The sequence below is a fragment of the Microcaecilia unicolor genome, chromosome 9, assembly GCF_901765095.1.
Source record: "Microcaecilia unicolor chromosome 9, aMicUni1.1, whole genome shotgun sequence".
Taxonomy (NCBI): Eukaryota; Metazoa; Chordata; class Amphibia; order Gymnophiona; family Siphonopidae; genus Microcaecilia; species Microcaecilia unicolor.
Genome location: NC_044039.1, coordinates 116,519,924 through 116,547,095, shown reverse-complemented (window position 1 = coordinate 116,547,095; position 27,172 = coordinate 116,519,924). Strand labels below are relative to the sequence as shown.

Sequence of the window (27,172 nt, the reverse complement as noted above, 5' to 3'; positions counted from 1 at the left end):
GATGATGCCGAGAGTGATTGGGAGAAGGTGCTGTGGTCAGATGAGACAAAAATTGAGCTCTTTGGCATGAACTCAACTCGCCGTGTTTGGAGGAAGAGAAATGCTGCCTATGACCCAAAGAACACCGTCCCCACTGTCAAGCATGGAGGTGGAAATGTTATGTTTTGGGGGTGTTTCTCTGCTAAGGGCACAGGACTACTTCACCGCATCAATGGGAGAATGGATGGGGCCATGTACCGTACAATTCTGAGTGACAACCTCCTTCCCTCCGCCAGGGCCTTAAAAATGGGTCGTGGCTGGGTCTTCCAGCACGACAATGACCCAAAACATACAGCCAAGGCAACAAAGAGTGGCTCAGGAAGAAGCACATTAGGGTCATGGAGTGGCCTAGCCAGTCACCAGACCTTAATCCCATTGAAAACTTATGGAGGGAGCTGAAGCTGCGAGTTGCCAAGCGACAGCCCAGAACTCTTAATGATTTAGAGATGATCTGCAAAGAGGAGTGGACCAAAATTCCTCCTGACATGTGTGCAAACCTCATCATCAACTACAGAAGACGTCTGACCGCTGTGCTTGCCAACAAGGGTTTTGCCACCAAGTATTAGGTCTTGTTTGCCAGAGGATTAAATACTTATTTCCCTCTGCAGAATGCAAATAAATTCATATACTTTCCACAATGTGATTTTCCGGATTTAATTTGTGATGTGCTATCTCTCACTGTTACCAATAACCTACCCTTCAATTATGGGCTGCTCATGTCTTTGTCAGTGGGCAAACTTACAAAATCAGCAAGGGATCAAATACTTATTTCCCCCACTGTATATTCCTGAAATAGTACAAAAACCTCTACATAATAGTATAAGTCTTTATATAAATTTTCATTTTTATTTTCTCTAGAAAATGATGCACATTACCTGGTCTGCTTGCTGATCAGCAGATGGCAACTTTTGTTTTGCAAGTGGTTCTTTCTCAATGGAACTTGATTCAAAACTCAGTTCTGTCTCCTGTTTTGGAAAACATAACAAAAAGATCTTATTGGACACAATTTCAGCAAAAAAACTTTCACCGTAGTAGCAATAATGAGCTGAATACTTTTAAACACTTAATCAATGTACTATGTACAATGCGGTATCCATTCTATTGATCCTACTTATCTTTGTCTTTTTTTATTTTCTCTTATTTTCTCTTTTTATCTTTTTTTCTATATTAAACTCGAAGCAGAGAAAAAGACCTCATCAGTCCTTGCATGGCATTACTGTGCTTAATGTGCTCAAACGCCAGCGTTCCTTGGACTCCGTTATAATCCTCGGTCTTAAAAAAACTCTGCTTCTATATAGTGGATTATGAATATAATAATAATCAATAATAGTCAATCATGATATTTCTTTCCTCTAAAATCTAATATTGTAAACAATACTTAATGTTACTTAGCTTTTAATCTTGCCCTATGGGGCTCTCCGTTTCGCTATATGAAATAAGCTTCATCAGGGGGCTTTTTCACTACCGGTGTCATAGTAGCAGAGATGCCATGTTGTAAGATATCGTGATCAGCCAAAAGTTGCTTGGCCTCCTGATGAAGCTTATTTCATATAGCGAAACGGAGAGCCCCATAGGGCAAGATTAAAAGCTAAGTAACATTAAGTATTGTTTACAATATTAGATTTTAGAGGAAAGAAATATCACGATTAACTATTATTGATTATTATTATATTCATAATCCACTATATAGAAGCAGAGTTTTTTTAAGACCGAGGATTATAACGGAGTCCAAGGAACGCTGGAGTTTGAGCACATTAAGCACAGTAACGCCATGCAAGGACTGATGAGGTCTTTTTCTCTGCTTCGAGTTTAATATAGAAAAAAGATACATAGTACATAGATACATAGTACATTGATTAAGTGTTTAAAAGTATTCAGCTCATTATTGGAAAACATAACCCCACAAATAAAATTAAATCAAGACCATTAAAAATGTAGAACTACCAATGTAGATAGACCCCCATATACTAAAGTGCACAAAGGTTCTGCAGTTCATAGCCAATATTAATACACAGTAAATTGTGACAGAGGCCCTATCAATAATAACTCTGGCACTGCATGGAACAGCAACGAGTTTTACCACCACAGCAGCACCTTGACCTAACACCCTCATGAACGAAGTTAATAGTATGCAAATGATATGTGCGCTATTAGCTTCCATCATGAGGGAGCAAAGCGGGTGGATGGCGAACCCGGATATTCAGGGAATTCAGATGGGGGCACAATATTTTAAGGTGGTGGCTTTTGCCGATGACATCTTGGTACATTTGACAAACCCAAGAGAGTCTCTTACTGCACGTTATTAGACTCCTTTCGGGAATATGGAGATTTTGCGGGGTTTCAGTTAAATCTGGAAAAATCAGAGGCCTTGCCATCCTTGGAATCAAACTAGCTACGGACACTAGAAAACTGTACAGATTAAATGTGGGGAGTCTATTGGAGGGTACCCGCCGGGCACTGGCAGGTTGGAGGATCTTCCATTGTCTCTGATGGGGAGGATAAGCCTTCTGAAAATGGTTCAGTTTCCCAGATGGTTATACATGCTTCAAGTGCTTCCATTGAGGTTACTTCAAAGGGATTTAAGAAGTGTATACAGGTTATTTAGTAAGTTCTGTTGGGCGGGGAAGAAACCAAAAATGAGAATGGCGTCTTTGGTGAGAGACTGGAGACAAGGAGGCCTGGGGATTCCTGATCTGAAACTTTATAATCAGGCGTGAAAAAATACTTCCTCACATTAGTCCTGAGTCTGCCCCCCCCTTCAACCTCAATTCATGTCCTCTAGTTCTACCGCCTTCCCGTCACCGGAAAAGGTTCATTTGCGGATTAATACCTTTCAAATATCTGAACGTCTGTAGTGGCGATTGGCAATTCTTTTCTGAGGGGTACAGAGGCACCCATCTGCTGACCACATATGATATTCAGGCAGCAGCGTATGGAGGTGCACGCCGCTGGAGGTGTGCAGAGAGCAGCCACGCGCCTGTCGGCTCAGCATATAAAACTTAAAATATTCCATAAGTAAAACTTAATTTATATCGTAAAACGAAACATCTAAATCAAGTTCCTAAAAACATACAGAGCTGTGGGTCAACATCACAATGAGGACACAAGTGACAATAACAAACTGTAGAACTTAATGTATGGTGAAGCTAATCTTGTCATCAGAGCCGTCTTAACCATTGGACCAGATTAAGCTCTGGCCCAGGGCACTGACGATTAGGGGCTACAAAATACCCAGCCTCTGACCTCACCTAGTCTACAGGTTAAGCCTTTTCACCTCCCCCTCCTAAGTTCAATCTCTCCCATTCCCTCTTCCCTCTCCTTGCAGGTCCGGCACTGTTCCATCACTTCTCTCACTCCTCTGTGGTCCTGTAAAATTTACATCAATTGCCAGTGGCAGCAGCATAACAGGTTGCCTTCAGCCAGTCCTCTGGTCTTCCTCCTAGTATATCCTGCCTCCTTTAATGCAATTTCCCATGGGCGGGATGCAGCAGAGGGAAGACCCAAGGGCTAGCCAAAGGCAGCCTGTTATGCTGCTGTTGCCGGCAACCGATAAAGGTTTTACAGGACTGCAAGGGAGTGAGGTGAGGGAGAGGTGCCAGACTTGTGGGGGGAGGGGGGGAGGGTGGAAGAGAGACTGGACTGGGAGGAAAAATGCCAAACCTATGGGGGAAGGGAGGGAGGGGGCGCAGGAAACAATGCAATGGGTGGGGGAGGGCTCTGCCAAAGCAAGTTGGTTCAGGGCACCACTATTCCTTGAGCCAGCCCTGCTTGTGATGTTAATGTGATTAATTATGAATCCGTTGGAATTTTAAATGCATTAGAAACACGCAGATTGATCAGCCCTATGGCCCGGTAGCAATGTTTTTAGACTGGCCAGGACAGGGTCAGGATAGTGCCAATTTATTTTGTATGATTTTACTGTGTATGTTATTCTGGAAACTGTCTAGAACTGCGAGATAGAGAGGTCTATAAATAAATAGGGAACACTGCAGAAGCAGTATTTACATTCCCTGGGTTGGAGGGAGTCCCAGTCATTGCATAACAGTGACACCTTTTGGCAATTCAAAGCTCACTTATGGTGGACTGCAGATGGAATAGAAGGATGTGCCATTCAGCTGGAGGATCGGTAATGTGAAGAGTATAGTAAGAAGGGGAAAAGCCATGGACTGTGACTATAGGTGTACAGTATCTACTTTTGAATTGGATTCTGATTGAGCCAGAAACCCAAAAGGAATGATGAAGTAGCCTACCAAAAGGTAAATAAAAACAAAAACAAAACAAATATGCTACCAGGCCACTCACCCCCCAACAGTAACTGCATATATATTCCTGAAATAGTACAAAAACCACTACATAGTAGTATAAGTCTTTATATTTTTTCATTTTTATTTTCTCTAGAAAATGATGCACATTACCTGGTCTGCTTGCTGATCAGCAGATGGCAACTTTTGTTTTGCAAGTGGTTCTTTCTCAATGGAACTTGATTCAACACTCAGTTCTGTCTCCTGTTTTGGAAAATATAACCCCAGAAATAAAATTAAATCAAGACCATTAAACATGTAGAACTACCAAAGTAGATAGGCCCCTATATACTAAAGTGCACAAAGGATCTGCAGTACATAGCCAATATTAATACACAGTAAATTGTGACAGAGGCCCTATCAATCAAAACTCTGGCACTGCATGGAACAGCAACGAGTTTTACCACCACAGCAGCACCTTGACCTAACACCCTCATGATCGAAGCTAATAGTATGCAAATGATATGTGCGCTATTAGCTTCCATCATGAGGGAGCAAAGCGGGTGGATGGCACCTGGCGAATGCATTCAAAAGTTGTGCGTTAAGTACAGCTTTTGAATGCATGCCCAGGACATGGACCATCAGTGTCAGTTCCAGCGGTCCAATGGACCCCCAGACTTCCCCATCAGTAAGGCTCTGGAGGTCCAGAGGACCCCCAGACTCCGCACTAAAAAAAAAACAGCATGATGGTCCAATGGGGCATCTGTCCTCACTCTGGCTGCCGCTGCTACCACAAGTCCAGTGTGACCTGCAACAGGGGGCCCGACTTGATCCTGCCCCACTGCAAAGCTTTCCCTGGTGGAGGGATCCCCCCAACTCCAGGCCTAGAGCCGGTGGCTGCGGAACACTTGTCCGAGCGAAAGGAGTTCCTCTGCTGAAAAACGGGCACGAGAAGTGAACCCAGCAGAACGCCCCAGGCGGTACCTTCTAGCTTCACGGAAGCGAGGTCTATAAGAGGAGTGAACCGTCTGGCCCTTGGAAGAAGGCCTCGGCCTATCTTCGGGCAAGCACTTGGGTTTAGGATCTCCCAGGCCTTTAACAATTTTCTCCAACTCCTCACCAAATAGGAGAAGGCCTTGAAAGGGCAACTTCACCAACCTTTGCTTAGAGGCCATGTCCGCGGCCCAATGTCATAGCCAAATAAGACGGCGAGCCGCCACTGCTACTGCCATTTGTTTAGCCGAAGCTCTGACAATATCATAAAGGGCATCAGTCAAAAAGGACAAGGCCGACTCCAGCCGCAGAGCCACATCCGAGAAGGGCTCCGCTCCATCTCCGGGCTGTTCCACTGCCTGTTGCAACCACGCCAGGCAGGCTCTAGCAGCATAACAACTGCATGCAGACGCCCGAACAGTAAGACCTGCAATTTCAAAGGACCGTTTAAATGCTGCTTCCAGCCTACGGTCTTGTATATCCTTCAGGGCAACTCCTCCTTCCACAGGGAGGGTAGTTCTCTTTGTCATCGCAGTGACTAGGGCATCTACTTTAGGCATTGCAAAGCGAGCCAAATGCTCCTCACGCAGAGGGTATAATTGCCCCATAGCCCTAGAAACTTTCAAAGGTCCCTCGGGGTCAGCCCACTGAGCGGAAATAAGCTCTTGGATGGAGTCATGCAAAGGAAAGGCTCGAGCAGGCTTTTTGGTACTAACCATCCTAGGATTCACAGAGGAGGCCTTGCCACTGTCAGGCTCTTCAATAGAAAGGACCTGTAGGGCATCTGAAATAAGCGCTGGCAGCTCATCACTACTACTACTACTACTTAACATTTCTAGAGCGCTACTAGGGTTACGCAGCGCTGTACAAATTAACAATTAAGGACGGTCCCTGCTCGGAAGAGCTTGGTGGAAAATCCTCACCGCGGAGAGATCATCCAGATCCTGTGGTAATTCTGCACCTGACTCTGGCTCCTCAGACCACGAAGGCCTGCCAGAACTCTCCGAATCCTCACAGCCCGAACACGGGGGGGGGGGGGGGGGGGGGGGGGGGGGGAGGAGGTGCACCACAATCTGAAGGGGAATTAGCCCTTCTACGCTTTTCTTTATGCCAATTATCAGGGAAAATAGCCTCAGCGGGCAGTCCCAGGCCAGAATCCACCGGGGGGGGGGGGGGGACAATAGAAGGGGCCTCAGACGACCCTTGAGGGAGAGCTCTTTTCAGCATTATGCTTTATGCAATAATAACACAAAATCAGGGGAGAAAAACTCGCCCTGGGCTCCCAGATCCCGTCCGGGGCTAGCCGCTCCCTGAATAGCTTCAATTTGAGGTCCCCCCCCCCCCCCGGGCTCACGGCTCTCCGTCTCTACGGAGGCCACACCATGCAGAGAATTCAAAATGGAGTCCGCTGCCAGCTCTGAGCGAGAAGAATCATCGCTCGCCATGCTCAGGCCGGCTCTTACACCTGTACAGCACGATTTACAGAGCCCCGCTGCTGATTTGCGCTTGCCACACCGGGAACAGCACTTTACATTCTCTGCAGCCATCGCCGAAAACGGCGGGAAAATTCAAAATGGCGGTTTTGCGCCAAAAACGCCCCGATCGCGGGCCCACCCCGGAGGAGTTAAAAAGCACTCTTACCTCACCGGACCGAGTATCACAGCTCCGGTCCCATAGAAGAATCAAAGGAAACCTCTGTTCCATTTTTTTTTTTTTTATGCTGTGAGGAAAGCAGAGGTAATAAGAACTCCGGAGGCTCAGATGAGTGGGAAAGGCAGGGAAAGGCGAACCAATGTGCCTGCATCCACTGAGTGGGAAAGGACAGGGAAAATCAAGCTAATATGTCCACATCCACGGGGGCATGGGTAAGGCAGGGAAAGGGCTAACCTATGTGCCTTCAAAGTGAAGCTGCTATAGCCTCTAACACCCCGGCTAACAACTGGCAAGCCAGGAGCCACCCCCAGGCAGATTTTTGATGCAGCTCGAAGAAGCTGCAGCCACCCTGCTTGGGGAGATAGAGAATACTGAAGAGGCAGTGGAGCTGGCTGGCCATGAGGCACTGTGAAAAGTTGAGTGCTCTCTATCTCCCCCTGCTGGTTGATGGACACAACCCATACCTAATGGCTTCATCTGCTTGATGACAAGGAAACATATGACTACTGCCTCTTCTGAAGTCAATACATAAACGCATATGCTGATTTGAAAACAAGCTTTCTAAAATCACTTCCTTTGTTTCCTAATTTGTTTATCCAATTGTAATTGAAAAGTAGCAATAATATTGCCTTATGTTGGAAGATGTCAGGATATGTACTACTCAAGTTATCACCACTTCTGCTCTGTATTTCCAAAAGTAATATTTACCAAATAGAAAATATTTTTCAGACTTTACTTTACTTACATCCCTATGAAAGCTGTAGCTCTGACCAAGAACACGCTCCATGAGCTCTTTCACCACATAGTCTGAAGCATGAAGGTCAGTCGTGCCTGGGGATCGTAGAGAGGCAACAATTTCAGACAAAGACCTGGCAGTGACCCTAAGTGCTGGCTCTGGAGAACTCAATGCTTCTGGTTGGCGCTGTTCAAGGTCTTCCCTGCATACCACTGATGTTTCCGATGTCTCTTCTGCCTGAGGATTTGCATTTGAGGGTTTGCCAAAACTGGTGCTCCCTTTCATCTCTTTACTTTTCTTCTCAACAGCCAAAGCTTGCTCAGCAGTTATGAGCTGTTCCTTATCCATTGTCATTTCTTTCTTGTATTTTTGGCTTGCTTCTTTTATTTGTTGTTGATGATCCCTGTTCATCATCGAGTCAAAGGCTAAAAAGTGACTTTCATTGTGTTCTTCATTCTCACTGCTCACTCTTTCAGTTGTGCTTATAGTCTTGCTTGATGAATAAAATATCTCCTCCCTCTCTGCATTAATTTTTTTTCTCTGTGGCAAGCTAAGAGTTTGTTGGGAACGTTCTCTTGGCTGAACAGTTGATTTGTAAGGCCTCTGCTTCACAGGAGGCTCTGGACGTGGAAGCACAATGGCAGTCTTGATAGTGCCTGCAAATGATGCTATAGCTGGTTTCCTTCCACCTTTAAACTCATTATTAGAATCATCCTTTGTCAAAAGTTTAAATTCTAAATACTTCCCCTGTTTTCTGACAGCAGACTTACTCTTCATTTCGTTTCGGAGGGAGGATTTGGTACCTTTAGTGGCTACTTCATGGTCAAGGCCTTCTTGTCTTGAAGAGGAGCAAACTCTCTCTTCTTTGTCAACATTCCGAGTGCTATCATGTTCCTTTCCAAAGGTATTAGTCATGTTGCTGACTGGTTTACAGACGGCTGTAGGCATTTGGAGAGTAAGAGAGTGAAGGGGGGATGACTGATCTGATGTTAGATCTGTAGAGAATGGTTGTATACCTGTAGCATTCACCGAATCCTTAAAATAAAAAGAATCCTTCTGGGACTGCTTGTGTAAACGTTCTAATTCTTTCTTCATCTTCTGCTCTTGAGAATAATTGAGCCCAACAGGTAAAGGCTTCTGTTTTCCTGCCATGTTCTTATATGACCTGCAGCTAGAAGATTACAAATACAATTTTGAGACAGCACGTTAATATTCTCATATGTGTGCGTGTTTAAAAGTGTTCTCAATTATAAGTCTTTCAAATTTCCAGCTTGTGTACCAAAACAAAGGATTCCACAACAGAGTATGACAAGCCTCAAAACCTTTCCTCCACTGGTGGGGGTTGATAATAGAGCACTGACAGTACTCACCAGTGAAAGTTAAGTTCTGTGTGTGTGTGCGGTGGGAGTGGGGGTGGGGGGTTAAAGATTAGTCACAGTTAGAAAATAGGGTATCCATATGGATTGAATACACAGAGTTTTAATGACTTGGAATTGGGATTATTTTTTATATGCCCGTGATGTAACTTACCCTGGAAAATCCTGCTGCCTACAGAGCAAAAAACAGTAGAGGAAGGATTCTGAGGCTTTTTCCCCCAAATTTTGTCATAATCTGTTTTAGTACACAAGCTGGAAATTTGAAAGAGTTATAATTGAGAACTATATACAGTCTCTTTCACCCTCTACTGGTATTTTGGTTACTTAGGGGGTCTTTTACAAAACTGGGCTAGCAGTTTTAGCTTGCACTAAAAATCAGCTTGCGCTAAACACTGAAATGCCTATAGGTACATAATAGGCATCTCAGCGTTTAGTGCATGTCAATTTGTAGCGTGAGCAAATAAACGTTAACGCAGCTTTGTAAAAGACCCCCTATATATGTTTAAAAGTGTGCCTACCGTACTGAACCAGTGTTCTGCGCCCTTCATCTACTACAGTAAGTTATAGAATTTCTCTCTTTTTTACATTCTCGATTGTTATGTTTCTCTGTATATAATTTGCTAGATTTGGATGTAATTCACTATTAGTCATGCACATAAGGACAAGTGAGCAGAGGAAACTAACAATATTGAGTTTATTAAACATAAGAACAGCCAAAAAACACTTTCAGCATAAAGAAAGCAAACATACAAACAAAAATGTCTTTTTTAACATAAGAACAGCTAAAATGCATTCAGCATATGGAAAATAATAAGCATACATTATCTTACTGTTTGAGCCAGCCACTGAGGCACACAAGTTTCTTTAACATTGCCTGGTGAAAGAGCTGCACTTTTTTTTTTTAATTGACTATGAGGCGCACTTTCAAAGCACTTAAGACTTACAAAGTTCCATAGAAACCTATGGAACTCTGTAAGTCTAAGTGCTTTGAAAATGAGCCCCATGTGTTCTTTCTTTTTTTTTTATTTTATCATTTCTGGGTGGGTCTTGGGTGAAGGTGGGTGGGCCTGGGCCCACTCGTGGCCATACCCTAGGATCACTCACTGGCAGTGGCATCAGTAGTAGCAGCAGCAGCATATGCTCCTCAGTGGCAGGCAACACTACAGCTAACAGTGGTGTAGGCAGAAGCAGGAGACAGCTTTGGCAGCAACATTTTCCTCAGCAGCAGGCATAGTGGCAGCAGTAGATCCATGCACTCCTATCTAGCAGCCTCCCCCAATAGGAGCCCATTGGCTCCCTAGCAACCTCCAGCCAAACAGCCAAATCCAAAGGCTCTTCAACAACAAGTAGATGACGTAGCATTTGGAATGCTAAGGCTGGACTCAGAGTCACAGCAAGTAAGTGCTGTTGGGGAAGAGGGGAAGGAACAATATGCCAGACATGTGGGCAGGAGAACGCTGTGACTAATTCAACTAACTGTGATTAATTTTATTTAACACATTAATTGCGGTGTTAAAGGCAATTACCAAGAAACCTTAATGCCAAGGGCTTCCCAAACTGTGGATTGCGGCTCTAAATGGGGGGGGGGGGGGGGGGGGGGGCTGCAGAGTCCACATTTAGAGTCACAACCTGGGTAGCCTGTTCATAACGTGTCATCAGCCTGTGCCTCTGGGGGGGTCACATGCTTTCTGTGGCCATGATAATGGTGTCACAGCCACAGTTAGTTTGACAAGTGCTATAGGGGCAATTCTATAACACAGGCGTTAACATTTACATGCCCATTACACATCTAAATGTTTAAGAGTAATGACATTTGTATGCATACGTGCACAAATAATTCTGCCTAAATGCCTATTCTGCAAATATCTGCATAACTTATGAATTGATTTGCACTTTTCTGACCACTGACAACCAGTGGTGTTCCGTGGTTGCCTGACACCCAGGGCGGATCGCCACTGCGCACCCCCCCCCCCCAGGTGCAGGGCAACACGGCGCGCACCCTCCCTCGACAAAGTCCCCACCTGCCTTCCAAGTTCCAGCTCCGTCCACCCCAGTGTGGCGCCGCCTCCCCCCTCGACACAGTCCCCACCTGCCAACCAGGTTCCAGCTCTGTCCACAACAGCATGGTGCCTCACATCTGCAGTGCTGCTGTAAAAAGAAGAAAATCGCCTCGTCGACGTCAGGCCTTCCCTCTGTGTCCCACCCTCGAGGAAATAGGAAGTTATGTCAGAGGGCGGGACACAGTGAGGGAAGAGCCGACGAGGAGGCGGTGGGGGAGGCGGTTCCATGCCAAGGGGGGGGGGTGTGGATGGATGAAGCGGAGCACCCCCCCACCCGTTGACACCCGGGGCAGACCACCCCCCCCCCCCCGCCACGCCACTGCTGACAACTCAGTTATGACCCATGAACTGCACAACTAAAGGCTCAAACTTAAAATGCCTGAAAGCTGCATTTTTACTTTCTGCTGAGAGCTGACAATTCAAGGTCATACCAGCAAGGAGTGCTCTTCCCCTCATCTGACAGAAATGGTGCCACCGACTCTAGCTCAGCAAGGACACAAAGAATATGTAAACAGTTTGAGAGAGAAGATGTGTTGAGGTTCCTAGACAAAATAGAGATAAGACCTGGGTTTTGGAAAGATTCCTGTAGCAGAGTGGCGACTATAATCTTCTGTGAAAGAAACCTTGGACTTCTGTTTTTCATAAACATTTAGATATTGTGTGTTCTGTATTCCATAACATTCAGTGTTTTCCATTTTATGTAAACAATAAAGTAAGAAATTAGCTGAAGTAAGACAAAAAATAGCTGAAATTGCAAGGTTGTATGATTTGGGAGGGAATTTCCATTGTGCAAAAAAATATATAAGTGGCTGCTGTGTGGTATTTGGACAGAGGCTGAGATGATCGACTGAGTGACTCTTTACCACAGCGGTCTCTCTCCCTTCTCATAACAAATTTGTTACTGACTGAATGCTTTGTTGTTACCTAATTTGGTAAGTAATAAAGACTTTCCCCTTCGAAGGAACATAGTCTCTGTCTTCTCTGCTTCCTCTGTCCACTGTACCTTGGGGTGGGTGTAAGGAGGCAGAAACCCTATTTGCCCCATAGGTCCAAATGGTATATTTCCCATGGTAAGTAGAAATATATCAGAGAAGGAATTCCCATATATTATAGCCTTTCCCTGAGACTAGGTAGTTATCAGAGGGGACCTTGGCCTCCACTATAAACACTTATGTAGCACATATTTGCAAGGGGGGAGCATACTTATGTGCAGAGTTCACATTTACACACTTAAATTATAGGATACTATAACTTAGGCACATATCATTAGCATTTAGGTACTAACACTAGCACTATGGCTGCCATAAGTGCTTATGCCTAAATGTTAACGCGGTATATAAATCGGTACTTTCTGTTGATTTTATCTATGTTGGAATGTTGGAACTCTCATCCAAAATCTATTAGATTTCATCCTAAATACTTACAATTCCAAAAATTGCAAAAACTCATTTCTTCACCAATTCATTCCAGATTTCAGTACATTAGTTAATATAACAATAACCAGTTGATAATCTTGTCGCTTTTCTGTATTGAAAAAAATCTATCAATACGTAAACGATTTGTAGTTTATTTGCTAATCTGTTACTCTCAGCCACTTCATCATACTATTTCATTATTGTTGAAATTCAAACTCTGTATTTTTAATCTAAACTGTAAGCCACATTGAACTCAAGCTTGTTTTTGGGATAATGTGGAATATAATTATCATAAATAAATAAAAATTACCTGGTTAGGCTCGTATTCTAGAAAAGGAAAGTAGGTATCTGCATTCCTTTATAAAATAAGCTCCTAGCAGGCACCCTCCATACACCTAATTTTAGGCACTATGACCCAATAATAGAGCCCCAACCAGGCAGTAGTAGCTCACTGCTGCTGGACGGCCTGTGTCACAACCAGGAAGTGCAGTGGACACTGTTATGTGTGAGGCTCCAGTTCATCCAGCAGCTGTGACGGGGGTGGCAGTTTTAACATCTTTGCCCCCCCCCCCCCCCCCACCAGGGGAGAGTCAGTGCCGGCATCAACTTTTATCAGGGAGGATTCAAGAACCACTTGAGAAGTGACCAAGTTTCTTCAGTTCCACAAGTACCAACGCCACAAATTTCTACTTTTCAATGGGTGAAATCACCTGAGATTACCTTGGATAACCTCTGGACAATAATTGTGGATTTTGGGGAGGCTTTGTGCCCCCAAATCTGTAATTTTGGGAAAGAGGCTGTATTAAAGACTTTGTCAAGTATTGGAAAAAGATTTTGATGAGACTCAGAAGGTCCAAGTGGCTTTATTAAAGACCTTGGAAATTTGAGGAATAAATCGGACAACCTAACGAGACAGGGAGACTGGACATCCAAATGGCAGCTGACGTTTAATGTGAGCAAGTGCAAAGTGATGCATGTGGGAAAGAGGAATCCGAATTATAGCTACGTAATGCAAGGTTCCACATTAGAACTCACCGACCAGGAAAGGTGGGTGTCATCGTTGATGATACATTGAAACACTTTGCTCAGTGTGCGGCGGCAGCTAAGAAACCAAATAGAATGTTAGGTATTATTAGGAAAGGAATGAAAACAAAAATGAGGATGTTATAATGCTTTTATATCACTTCATGGTGCGACTGCACTTCAAATACTGTGCGCAATTCTGGTCACCGCGTCTCAAAAAAGATATAGTGGGATTAGAAAACGTACAGAGAAAGGTAACGAAAATGATTGAGTGGATGGGACAACCTCCCTATGAGGAAAGGCTAAAGCAGCTAGGGCTCTTCTGCTTGGAGAAGAGAAGACTGAGGGGAGATATGATAAGAGGTCTATAAAATAATGAGTGGAATGGAATGGGTAGACATGAATCGCTTGTTTATTCTTTCCAAAAATACTAGGACTAGGGGACATGCAATGAAGCTACAAAGTAGTAAATTTAAAACGAATCAGAGAAAATTTTTCTTCACTCAACATGTAATTAAACTCTGGAATTCGTTGCCAGAGCATGTAGTAAAAGCAGTTACTTTATCGGGATTTTAAAAAGGTTTGGATAGCTTCCTAAAAGAAAAGTCCACAAGCCATTATTAAAATGACTTGGGGATAATCCACTGCTTATTAAGCAGCATAAAATGTATTGTACTGTTCTGGGATCTTACCAGGTACTTGTGACTTGGATTGGCCACTGTTGGAAACAGGATGCTGGGCTTGATGGATCTTCGGTCTATCCCAGTATGGCAATACTTATGTACTTATGGAGTCCTTTGAGAACTATATTAGGTCTAATAATTTATGTTTCCTGAATTTTCCTCAGGTAGATACGAGTGTCACCTAGAGATATGCTTCGGAGATATCTCAAAGGGGTTTTGGGGATTCCTGAAGAATCTTTATCACCTTTTTCTCAGATATACTACCACCTTGGAGAGACGTGACAATATTGAACAAAATGAGGACCCTCTTGATGTGCCTGCTCTTTTTAGGTCTTAAGGTATGAATCTTTCCAGATGTTGCCAGGGATACTCAGAAGAAGCAAAGGCAGTTTTTACTACTGAACCCAGATGTGATCCATTTTGGTGTTGGTGCCACATTTTTTCTTAGATATAGTTATAAATGTGTGGTCAGGTATCAATCTACGAAGTTTGTTTTCTTTGAACCTTTATATATATTGATCTAACCCTTCAGGTAACCTTCAGGTATATTTTCTTTCTTTTCAATGTTGCTTCTTTTTTCCCTTCTAGATTTGTAATCTTTGATCCAAAATTGAGGACTTGAGTGATATTTCTTATCTTTTAGTCAATTGAAACAGTTGTGATTGTTTTTCCTTATGCTTTCTATTATAACATTTTTCTGTACAAGTTCTTTGAGCTGGATGTGTAGGGGTTACAGGTCACTGCTCGGCTTAATTATTCTTTCAAAAAATCTCTAAAAGGCTGCAACAATAAGTTCTAAAATAAATAAGGGCATGATGCAAAAGCAGAGCCGGCATTAGAGGGTGGCAAACAGGGCAATTACACTGGGCCCCTGAATGTCTAACACTAGCCCAGCTAAAAAGAGTACAGCTATGCTCAAAAATAATTTAAAACACATATTTTCAATCTGTCAAATGCAACCAGGGCTTAAAAATTGTCAAAATAAAAAAATGATTGGCAGGAGATTGATCCAAGATGGCGGACGTATAGGAAGCAGAGACGCTTGCTCTCTAGGGAACGCTCGCATTGTTGAATTACTGAGTACCTTTTGCCTTGAATTCTTAGAAGAGCTTGCCGAAAAGAAAGGGGACACCTAAGGGACCTCCTCTCCTTAGAGTAGATACCCCTGGACCTCGGCAAACATCGATTTTAGCTTTCTTGGCTTCTACTCCAACAGGCATATCTGCTTCCAGTGCAAGGGAGAGCACAGGTTTGGAGAGCAATTATTCGCTCAGCCCGACAGGCCCACTAACCCCTCCATTCCCACAACCTATTTGAGCTTTAGTTCCGGAGAGCGTAGTGGACTTATCTCCGAAGGGGAGGCAGGCCCCTGAAGAAAGATCAATTGTGGGGGAGAAAATGGAAGGAGACCAGCTATCTCGAGCCCCAGCAGTTGATGTGGAACAAAAGAATATTACCCCGAATGCGATTCAAGCAGAGACTTTGTTGTGTGCTGTGGCGACTCAACCGCTGCTGAGACCGGCCGAAATATCGCTGGAGGCTATATGGACTGCCCTAGAAAACCTTCACAAGGTCTGTGTATCATTTATTACTGTATCTTTGAATAATTCTACTCAAATAAGAGATATGAAAAGCGGCATGGAAACTTTATCAGCTAAACAAGTGAAAACAGAAATGGAACTACAAAAATTACAGGAAGTTCAAGCTCAAATGGAGGGTGATAAACTGTTAATTAGTAGAAAAATTGAAAACTTAGAAAATAATATGAGAAATCTAAACCTTAGAATTCTAAACTTTCCTTTGAGTGATTTGATTTCACCAAGAGAGATGTTCTTCAGATTTTTGAAGGAACAATTTAAATATTCAAAACAGATGCTTCCACCTGTTCAGAAACTGTTTTATTTACCCGTAAAATGTAACTAACATTCAACAGGATCAGGAAGACCAGATTCAAACAAAGAAGATCTAGAAGGTTTGGACTTATCAGCTTTCCTAGAGCAATCTAGAAAAGAAATTAAAAACAGATCAACACTTCTTGTGACTTTTGTTTTTCTCCAGGAGAAGCGCTGTTAAAAGCTTATTTTCAAAAAGCCAAGGTGGACTTTTTGGGAGGAAAAATTTCTATTTTCCCAGATATATCTAAATGGACACAACAGCGGAGGAAAACATTTTTAGAAATGAAACAAGAAGTACTCTCTTTACAGGCTCGTTTTCAACTACGGTTCCCATGTAAATGCTTAGTAATACTTAAAGATAAGAAATATGTTTTTTTATGATGTTAAACAATTGAGTGATTTTCTTAAGACCAGGAAGGCTAAAGGGCAAGAACAAAGCCATTAGCGGGATTAAAGTAAATGAGTAAGCCTTTATATTGTGGACACTGAGTTATTTCTTGAGATACCAACTCCCTTTGGATTTTTTTTTTTTTAGAACATCTTGGATCTCCTTAATGTGGACTAATAATTAACACTTAGTGAAACTTACCTTAGTGTTATTTCCTCAAAGATTATGTATCTTTGTTATATATTGTAAATTATAAATAAATAAATAAAAATAAAAAAAACGATTACAGAATCTATATGTGGTTTCGGCTGAAGTCTATGGTTTATGATTTGGCTTTTTAATTTTTAAAGATTTAATTGTATTTATGATTTAAACTAACGTTTATGTACAGGTTTAAACAGCCCATGAGAAGGCAAAACATAGCCATCTCAGGCTTTTAACTATTTATGTATTTATGCTTTTATGTGGTGAATAAATTTGAACTTTTTATTGACATTGAACTGCTGTTTTGCTACCTATTCGTTGTGGATATCCTGATAAACTGACTGGCTAGGTGTACCCCAGGGACTGGGTTGAGAATCCCTGCTCCAGGGCTTAGTGTTCACTCCCACAGCCCTTGAGGGCCATCAATGGATCAGGATTATGAATGAGCAGGATTTGAATACGATGGAGGTATTAGGGATATCCTGAAATACCTGACCTACTACTACTATAAATCATTTCTATAGCTGTTGGCCACACTCAAGAAATAAGGCCCCGATGCTCAGAATTCCCACACTAAAGTGAACAGCGCACAGCCCATACCATGGGAACAGCGTAGAAAACTATTCCTCCAATGCTCAAAGGAAATGGTATTCAAATTATATGCAAGCTGTAAAAGGGGAGGAACATGCTCGGCAAAGCTGCTGGGCAGGTTTCTCACGACCGCCATGGTTTTCTTTGAAAGCCATGGGTTGCAGGAGCTTTTTGCTGCCGCAGCCGCGGGTTGGCTGTTTTTTCCTATCAAACCTATAAATGGCAAGTGACCGACTCACCTGCAAATGCGCAGTAGAGACTTCCCTCTCTGTCCCGCCCCCGCGTCGACGTGATGACGGGGGGAGGGGGCGGGACAGAGAGGGAAACTGCGCGGAAGGGGAGGGAGGGAACCGCTGACGTCGCTACCGCTCCCCCCCCCCAAGGTAGCCGCTACCGCCCCCCCCCCCCCCGGAGTCGCCACCACCCCCCCTTCACCCGGCCCGGGCCCTCTCTTCGTTATTCAACTTACAGCAGCGGCGAAACAGCAGCAAGCAGCTCAGCTTCAGCTCCCGTCGGCCTTCCTTCCCTGCCTGTGCCCCCGCCCTCGCGACATCACACGAGGGCGAGGCACAGGCAGTGAAGGAAGGCCAACGGGAGCTGCTGCTTGCTGCTGTTTTGGCGCTGCTGTAAGTTGAATAACGAAGAGAGGGCCCGGGCCGGGTGAAGGGGGGCGGGGCGACTCCGGGGTGGGGGGGGCGGTAGCGGCTACCTTAGGGGGGGAGGGGACATGGGAGGTCTCAGAAGGAGGGGGGCCTTGGAGCTGGGAGAGCTGGACTGAAGGGGGCCTTCCAGCTGGCTGGGAAGAAGGCAAGGGGGGGCAGGGGGCCTTGGAACTGGGAGGGCAGGGGGGCCCTTACAGTTGTGAGGGAATGGGGCCCCTTACAGTTGTAAGGGAGAGCAGGGGGCCTTGGAACTGGGAGGGAGGGAAGGGGGCCTTGGGAGCTGGGGGGGAGGGCCTGGGGCCTTGGAACAGGGAGGGAGGGCGGGCAGGGGGCCTTGCAGCTGGGAAGGGGGGAGGACTGGAGCCTTGGAGCTGGGAGGGAGGGACAGAGGGGGCCTTGGAGCTGGCAGGGAAGGAGGATGGCAGGTGGCCTTGCAGCTGCAATGGGAGGGGGGCCTTGGGAAAAAAAAACATTCCAATACGCGCCCGTTTTAACGGGCTTAACGGCTAGTGGACTAATAGAAGCCCCGCAGAGGCGGGCTGCAGGCTTATTTTAAATGCCTGAGTGCGCCTGTGTGGTGGCGGGAAGCCTTTCAGTCACTCTCTACTGCTTCAGTCTGCCATGTATGGTGAGTTCAGTAAGTTCTTTTCTTCGTAAGGGGGGGGTCCTTTTATGATTGTGGCTACTTTATTAATATTTATAACATGATTTATTTATATTTAATATATTAATCTCATTAATCTTCATATCTACCTTATTAATATTTATATTGGGCTGGAAAATTTTTGCCATTTGGCATGTGCAAAAGAGTTTCTGAATAAGCACACATCAGCGGCCGCACTTCTGCACCTTTAAATATAAGCTTTTCATTTTTTTTCTTCTTTTTTTACTTGGAAGGCTTATATTTAACCACAGAAAACAGGCACCAATGTGTGTTTTCACTTTCAGGTTTGTTCGGATTGGTGCATTATAAATCAGTACCTGTGTTCCATCTGCTTCTAAAAGAAATGAAAACCAGCAGATTTTAAACAGAAAAGATTAAGAAATCCTCTCTTCAAATCCTCTGATGCCAGCTCTGAGCTGGCGTTAGAATTCCATCGTTAAGGACAGGGCTTGTTTATGGGCTGTTCTCCGAGAATTGGAAGGAATAACCTCATTAGCATTATTTGACTACACATACATTTAAATACAAATTGCTTTTGGCACCAGGTCGTTTCCTACCCTAGATCCCTTTTAACATCTGCACATATGAACATAGGAGTTATTCTGGTGCTAACTGCCCTTAACACTGGTGGTAGGTTCTGAGAATCGGCCCCTAATAGTGAAGACCAAGGGCTTAGGGCATCAGACACCTGGTACAAAGATACCACGCGTTTTGGCGTGTGACAAACGCATTCGGCTGTACTCACACTCACACGCCGAACACCCCTCACACGCATAAAGGGATCGGGGGACCGGTCTCTTCACACGCATTGGAGAATCGGGGGAATGGCTCGGGCTCCCCGCCCCATGATCTGCTACCTCTCTCACTACCTTCCACTCTCCTTGTCCGCGATATGGAATCCACCTCACCCCAGTCGAAACTCATACCTGATATCGCCCACTAACAATCCCACCACAGCTTTCCATATCCGATGCCCCGCCCCCGTCCCCTAGGATACACACAACATCTCTCCCTCTCAAGAAAGTGGAAAAAAAACAGGAGGCGGGATGACGTCAAAAAGTTGAAAAAGCCACTGACGTTATTCTGTTTCCGCTTCCTCTCGGTGCCGTCATCCCCGTACACTCAAAGCAAACAAACCTATGAATTGCTGCAGCCACGTTGTCGTTCTTTACTGTTGGTAGCATTTTAATCTCACTTATATTTTCAAACATGCCAGCTTCTTCAGCATACGAATGTCCACAGAGGAAGTAAAATAACGGAATAGCTTTACATAGACAGAGTGGTAATTTGTTTTAAATCGTAATTAGTGTGTCATTTGGAAGGTCTGTTTATAGGAACACCGTACCGTAGCACGTGTTATATTCGTGCAGAGATTTTTTTTTCTCCTGGTAAAGGGCCAGTAAAACAGACATTATATTATGAGAATCAGGTGTTCAACGTTTACACTTTCTATTTATTTAAGACATTTATTTCCCACATCAAACATGAATTATGTTGAAACCTGGGAGCATTTAAAATCTTTGTTTTTTTAATTTTTTTTCCTGTGCCTAGATTAAAAGAAAAAGATAGCATTTGGGAACTTGCTCCTTTTGTTTTGTGGATTGCAGTGGTATATTATAAAAATGCATTTGATATTTTTATTACAACTATTTAAAAGGCAGATATTGAATAATGAGGACATGTAACGGGTCCGAAAATCAGGAGGCGAAAGACAAATTGGTTCCAAAACAAAACAGCTTTTTATTGCCAGCAATTCACACAGCCCCGAGTACAATCTCAGAATACTGCGTCGCGAGCGTCATCTGACACTCGTTCTTATACAGATTATTAGTCATGCGCATAAAACGCATCATACGTCACACACACACATGCGCAGTACAGGCACATGCGCAATACATTAGTAGTTCTGTAGTTCTCACAGAGAAAAGATACGTCAGTTTCATAGCTTTCATAGAAATTGTTACTTTGCAAGAAATGTAACTTATTGCAGTGTTCCAGCACATCTACACAATACAGCCTCTATGCATGGATCACGAGACTGGGCTGGCAGAGCCAGCTGCCTTCCATACAATCCTAAATTGCTGACTACTACAATTTGTTATCTAGCTGCTGGTTAACAAATACATACTACTAGTAAAAAGTCTAAACTGCACAGGTTTTGGTCTTAGTGTAGGCTCATTATATGTAAGGCACAAAAGGTCCAGTGCATTAATAAAGTATGGCTAAAAGGCCAAAAGCAGAGATAGAGTCCATAAGTATAAGTCCATCAGTAGGCACAAAACATGAGGTTGTTCTGGTGGTCAGTAGTATTCATAGTATTCGAGTAGTATCCAGCGTTCCACTCCTTCATTCCCCCCTTTTGATACTTGAACATCCATCTGGTGGAGAGTATCACCTCCATGAACCCTGAAAAAGGAAAGAAAGGACAAGGATAGTTAGCGAGGGAGGCAACAAGCGAGCCCTAAGCCCTTGCGCAGCCGTTGGTTGCTTCGCCGGGGTTGAGACGGAGGGCCCCTAGTGGAATCCCCCCCCCCCCTTTGTATCCGGTCTTATGCTGACACAAGGGTACTGGCCCATTAAGTGACTCAGGAGGTGAAAGATGCACGTCAGCCACAAGGTGCTTCATCATCAGCTTCATCAGACTGGGGAATGGGGGAGTACATCTGGAGAGCCATAAGTTGGGCAGCAGCACGGCGGTCAGCGATGCTTTCCATGGTGGAGCGGAGACACCTGAAAACAAAGGGGAGAGACAAGGGTATTAATAGGCAGGACAGCAAAAACAGGCCCCCCATGACGAGGAGACCCTTTAGGCTCCCGGAGGTCGGCAACCAGCTAGTTAGGGAGGAGGTCCAATCCCAAGCGCTGTTCCAGGTTTGGACGGGGACGTGGGCCAATTTGACCATCCGGTCAGTTATCTCGCTGATGACTTGGCTTTGGTCATCAATCTGTAAGCAGCAATTACTGAGGTTAAACTTGCCACACACCCCGCCTTCCTGGGCCAAGAGGTAGTCAAGAGCCAAGCGATTTTGGTAAACTGCGGTAATAAGCTTAGTGTTCTGTCGGGCTAAAATATTGAGGGCAAAGGCCGAATCATTGGTAAGGATCTCAAGCACCGCCTGCAAGCGGATGATGCGATTCAGCATGTAGATAGGAGTACGGTACCCATATGTACCATCTTCAGCCCATGTGGCCGGTCCATAGTAATGAATAATACGTTCTGGCGGCCACTCGTTGTCCTTCCAGTCTCCTATCTGGACTTTGGGTTTGGTACTTGGGAGGGACCGTTTACGTCTGCCAATGTTATTAGGCCCCGTTTCCATGTAAAGGGGGATGCCCAATGTCTCGCCGACTCGCAGGGGCAGAAGGAAGAAACTAGGTCGGACGGTGCCCAAGAAACAGGTACCGTACCAGCGGGCCGGGAGCTGTTCATAAGCCCTGCGCCCGCAAATATAGTAGTAGCCCTCCGGGGCTACCCACTTAAGGGAGGCATTTCCCCCGCGCGTCCACGTTACGTTCAAGGTGGGTTCAGTCCAGATGGGCTCCGGGGCAGGCAGGCGGTCCGTCTGCCACCAGGTATGTCGACTGCCGTTAAACTGAAGGACCCCCGTGCAAGCGGAATCCCCCACGGGTACAGAATAATGCTTCGATGGCGCTCGACTAGCGCAGAGGGTACCTATGATATTGGTTCTCAGGGCCCACTCGTACGGCTTCGGGCGCTGGGGAAAGGTAATGTTTGTGGTGTTGAGCGCATTCCATGTCTGTTGTCGGATCTCCCTCGCTTCCCAAGGCCATTGCTCTCCCATATCGGTGCCTCCACAGACGAAACAGTTGGTAATCCCCAGGGAGAAGGCAATGTTTTCGGCCAGGTTAAGGAACATATTCCGCGCTTCTGGGGAGATGGGGAACTTAGTCGCGGCTTCTTCAGCGCGAGCGATTTCATCGAATACCTCTTGGTACCCAACGACAGTAGTCTGGTAGTGCGTGGGAGGCTTTGTTTCGAGGCTTTGATATATGGTAATATACGTCAGCGGATCCATTCCTCCTCCGTCAATGCCAAGGCCCCACGTTCCTCTCCATGGCATATCGTGGCCTCGGATGGGCCAGTCTAGGGACACATAGTTACCGGAACCTCGACGAAATTCGCCCAGGCCGGTGCATCCGGTATATCCTCCTCCCGTGTAAGCGCATACTCGTTCCCAGCCCGAGGCTCGAGTGTCGCCGGCACACGGGAGCCAAACCCAAGGGGAGCAGCATCTCATGTCTGGACTGAAAGGGCAGACATACTTGTGGTCGTTCACATATGCCTCACGCCAACTTTGGCTTCCACACTTACGGGACCAAGGGTGTTTGTCCATGGCGGCGCAAACGTCGAAGGTGAGTGTAGCCACAGTTTGGGTACCGCCAGCAAGGATGCGAGTGGAATTAACGTAGTACAGAATGCCATCCCCTTCAACCCCCGGGGACCCGGCCACATATGCAGGGAGTCCTACACTGAGGGTGACATTGTAGTATCTTGGCTTGGTAGGGCTATGGCAGACGGTGAGGTTGCCCTGAAGGCACCTGTGGAACTGTTGGAGGCCAGCCGGGGTGTTGATGGCGCAAGTCGGAAGGAGCCGACAACCGCTGTCCGGGGGCTGCGACTGGTGGATGAGGGTGGTGACTAGGTGGTACCCTCCTTCTATACGATGGCGCACCAGGCGCAAACATTCAGTGCAGTTCTGGCTCAGAGGGTAATGGCTCGGGACTGAGCAAAGGAGGAGTAGCAGGCTCAGCATTATATATGTGGTGGGAGGTATCCGAGCTTTTGCAACAAGAAGATGATAAGGCCCAGGATGAAGGCTGCAATAAACAAAGAGCCAAAGATGCAGTGGGTCCAAAAGCTGAGTTCCTGTTGCTGGGCAGGCATGAATCTATCGGTTCACGTTTTTCTGAGGGTCAGCCGTAGTGGAGCGTCAGGATGTGGATGTGCAGTCCAACGCTGCGGGGTACTGCTAGTGGGGGCAGCAGGCTTCAGTTGGGTCCAATGTATCCACACTGGGCTTCCTGCAATTTTAACAGCGGTTGGAGTCGTTAGGAGAACAAGGGAGGGCCCTTTCCATTTGGGTTTCAGACAGTCCGATTCATCCCACTCCTTTACCCAAACCTCATCCCCCACCCTAAACTGGTGTGTAGGACTGGTAAGGACTAAGGGACCTACACTCTCAGTGTATTGTTGGATGTCCTGTACTACCTCGCGTAAGGCTTTCATCTGTCTCACTAAGGAATTCTCGCCCTGTATCTGCAAGGAGTCGGGAAAAGAGGGTAGTGGTGGTGGTCTAGCATACATCATCTCATAAGGAGTAAGGCCTGTGGCCTTGGGGGTGCACCTCATATGTAGCAAGGCCAGTGGGAGCAGGTCGGGCCATTTGGCCTTTGCCTCTTGGCACAGCTTGGCTAGCTGATTCTTCAGGGAACGGTTAGCTCTCTCCACTATACCGCTGCTCTGGGGCCTCCAGGCACAATGCAACTTCCAGTCGAGGCCCAGTCTCGTACTGAGCTGTTGCGTAACTTCGCTGGCGAATGCAGGGCCGTTGTCAGAGTTTATTTGCTTGGGGAGGCCGTATCTCGGCAGAATGTGCTGGATCAATAAGGAGGTGACTTCCTTCGCCATTTCCGTTCTGGTGGGCTGCGCTTCAATCCATCCAGTGTAGGTACACACAGCGACGAGGATGGCTTTATATCCTCGTGCTGGGGGCATATGCGTGAAATCAATCTGGCAAACGTGGAATGGGCTAGTGCCCCGGAGAACATGGCTTGGCGTCGGACCGGGTCCCGTCCTTGGATTGTTCCGAGCACAAGTTAAGCATTGACTGGAAGCATTTTTGGTCCACAGAGATAATTTGTTAATGTAATAGGTCTTCTCGAGCAGGCGTCCCAGAGCGTTCTTGCCTAGGTGGGTTCGTTCGTGGGCCTCCTTGGCCACGGTCCACGCCAGGGCTTCGGGTATCCATATGCGTCCGTCTTGTAGCATCCACCAGCCATTGCGTGACTCCAGGCCCTCTTGCCGGGCCCATTCCATTTCTTGCGGGGCATAGATAGGGATCTCGGTGGGGAGGTGAACAACGAATACAGGGTCAGAGGAACAAGAAAGGTAAGAGAGTTGACTTGCTCTTTTTGCAGCGTCGTCTGCCCGCTGATTTCCCCGGGCAATAGGGTCCGTTCTTCCGGTGTGGGCCCTGCAGTGCATCACAGCCACCTTCTTCGGTTTCCATACTGACTCGAGTAACTGGCAGATCTCAGCGGCATTGGCAAGTCCTTTCCCCTCAGCTGTCAGAAATCCCCTCTCCTTGTACAAGGCTCCGTGCACCTGGAGGGTGAGGAAAGCGTATTTGGAGTCGGTGTAAATGTTGACAACTTTTCCTTCAGCCCACAGGAGGGCTCTGGTGAGGGCGATCAGCTCCGCTTTCTGGGCTGATGTTCCGGGTGTCAGAGCCATAGCCTCGATCACATGGTCCTCAGACACCACCGCATAGCCAGCTCTTCGAATTCCCTCTATCACCTGGCTGCTTCCATCGGTAAAAAGGGTGATGCCCCCTTGCCAGGGTTGGTCCTTCAGGTCAGGTCTGCTCGAGTGCACAGTGGCCATTACCTCTTCACAGTCGTGGAGTGGTGGTTCAGGGGCCGGAAGGAGAGTAGCGGGATTAAGGTTAGCGGTGTCCAGGATCCGCACCTCCGGATTTTCGCACAGGAGGGCTTGGTATTTGACCAATCGGGAGTTGGTCATCCATCTGGGTCCGTGGCTCTCGAGTAGGCCGCGGATGGTGTGGGGCATAGTCACAAAGAGTGTCTGGCCAAACGTGAGTTTATTGGCCTCGTGTATCAACAGACAGGCCGCCGCAATGCTTCGGAGGCAGCCCGGCCATCCTCGTGCCACATTGTCCATTCCCTTGGAGAGATATGCTACAGGGCGTTGCCAGGTGCCGACCAGTTGAGTGAGGACTCCAAGTGCCAATCCCTTCTTTTCGTCGATGAACAAGTGGAACGGCTTAGTCACATCTGGCAGTCCGAGCGCTGGTGGGGCCGCAAGGGCATCCTTAAGGTCCTGAAGGGCTTTCAGTTCGCTTTTCTCCCACCGGAGATCTTGGCCCTCGAGTTCAGGCCCCTTCAGTTTGGCATACAAACTGTGGGTCAGGATAGCAAAATTGATGATCCAAATGCGGCAATATCCAGCGGCTCCGAGGAGTGCCCGTAGTTCCTTCTTATTTGCAGGAGTGGGTTGGTTGCGGATAGCTTGGGTTCGGGGGATACCGAGCCTTCGGGTTCCTTCTCGGAGGCGAAACCCCAGATACTCGACTTCGATCTCGCATATCTGTGCCTTCTTGCGACTGGCCCGGTACCCCTGGGCTTCCAGGATTTTCAAGAGGTAAAGGGTAGCTTCTGCACAGTCCGTGTACGTTTCACGGGCCACCAACAGGTCATCCACGTATTGGACGACCGGCCCATACTCGTCCTGATACGTCTTCAGGTCCTGAGCGAGTTGGCCGCCGAAGAGGGTGGGGGAGTTCTTGAATCCCTGGGGGAGTCGTGTCCAGGTAAACTGCTGCTTATTACCAGTCTGTAAGTCTTCCCACGTGAAGGCAAACAATTTCTGGCTGTCGGCGGCAAGGGGGATGGAGAAGAAGGCGTCCTTCAAATCAATGACACTGTACCACTTGGTCTGGGCTGGCACTTGGGCGAGAATGGAATAAGGGTTCGGTACGAGGGCAACTATGTCGGCTACCTGGTTGTTGACCTTTCTCAAGTCTTGGACGGGCCTATACTCCGACGTTCCTGGCTTCTTCACGGGCAATAATGGGGTGTTCCAAGCAGATCTGACAGGTCTCAGGACCCCGTGCTGAAGGAGTTTCTGTAGGTGTGTTTGCATGCTATGCCGGGCTGCATAAGGGATGTGATATTGTCCTTGGTTGACAACTTGGGCATTTGGTTTGAGTTCGATCCAGAGGGGGATGGCGTTGACGGCTAGTCCACCAGGGTTCACCTCCGCCCATACGTTGGGCACCTCTTCCATTAGGTCCCTTCTCTGTTGTGCGAAAGGGGTGTCCTGGTAATAGCAGCTGTCGTTAGGGCCTGCAATAAGGGGGGCATATAGTCTCCATTCCTCCCGCACCGGGCAGAGGAGCGTCACTGGTTGGTCTTCGAAATGGGCTTCCACTTCGCCCGTTGGTTTAAACTTCAGGGTGGCTTGGAGTTTGCACAGTAGGTCGCGGCCAATCAGGGGGACGGGGCACTCGGGGATATGGATGAACTGGTGAGACACCATCGTCCCACCGATCTGGACTTGGCGTTCCCTGAGGAGGGGGGCTGTGAGCGATTTTCCAGAAGCACCGATAATTGGTATGGTTTCTTTTGTGGCCGGGGCGATGGCTGTGGTGATGACGGAACGTTGGGCCCCCGTGTCTAGGAGGGCCTTCATCAATTGCGTCCCCACGCGGATCTCCACCAGAGGGTCAGTGGGGACTCTGCCCTCCCGGTCCCTTCATGCCGTATGGTCCCGGGTTGCGTCCAGAGCC

General features: G+C 46.5%; 1 protein-coding gene across 1 annotated transcript in view; it reads right to left on the bottom strand.

Moving 5' to 3' along the window:
- Positions 1-26,922, bottom strand: part of TTC6 (tetratricopeptide repeat domain 6) — a 258,723-nt gene extending 231,801 nt beyond the window's left edge. Inside the window, exons 1-6 of the mRNA XM_030213691.1 lie at positions 26,653-26,922; positions 18,941-18,957; positions 9,193-9,210; positions 7,672-8,833; positions 4,455-4,544; positions 915-1,004 (exon numbers count right to left, since the gene is read on the bottom strand). Coding sequence (XP_030069551.1) covers positions 915-1,004; positions 4,455-4,544; positions 7,672-8,833; positions 9,193-9,210; positions 18,941-18,957; positions 26,653-26,922 — 1,647 coding nt within the window. The remainder of the gene's footprint in view (positions 1-914; positions 1,005-4,454; positions 4,545-7,671; positions 8,834-9,192; positions 9,211-18,940; positions 18,958-26,652) is intronic.
- Between the last annotated feature and the right edge of the window lie 250 nt (positions 26,923-27,172).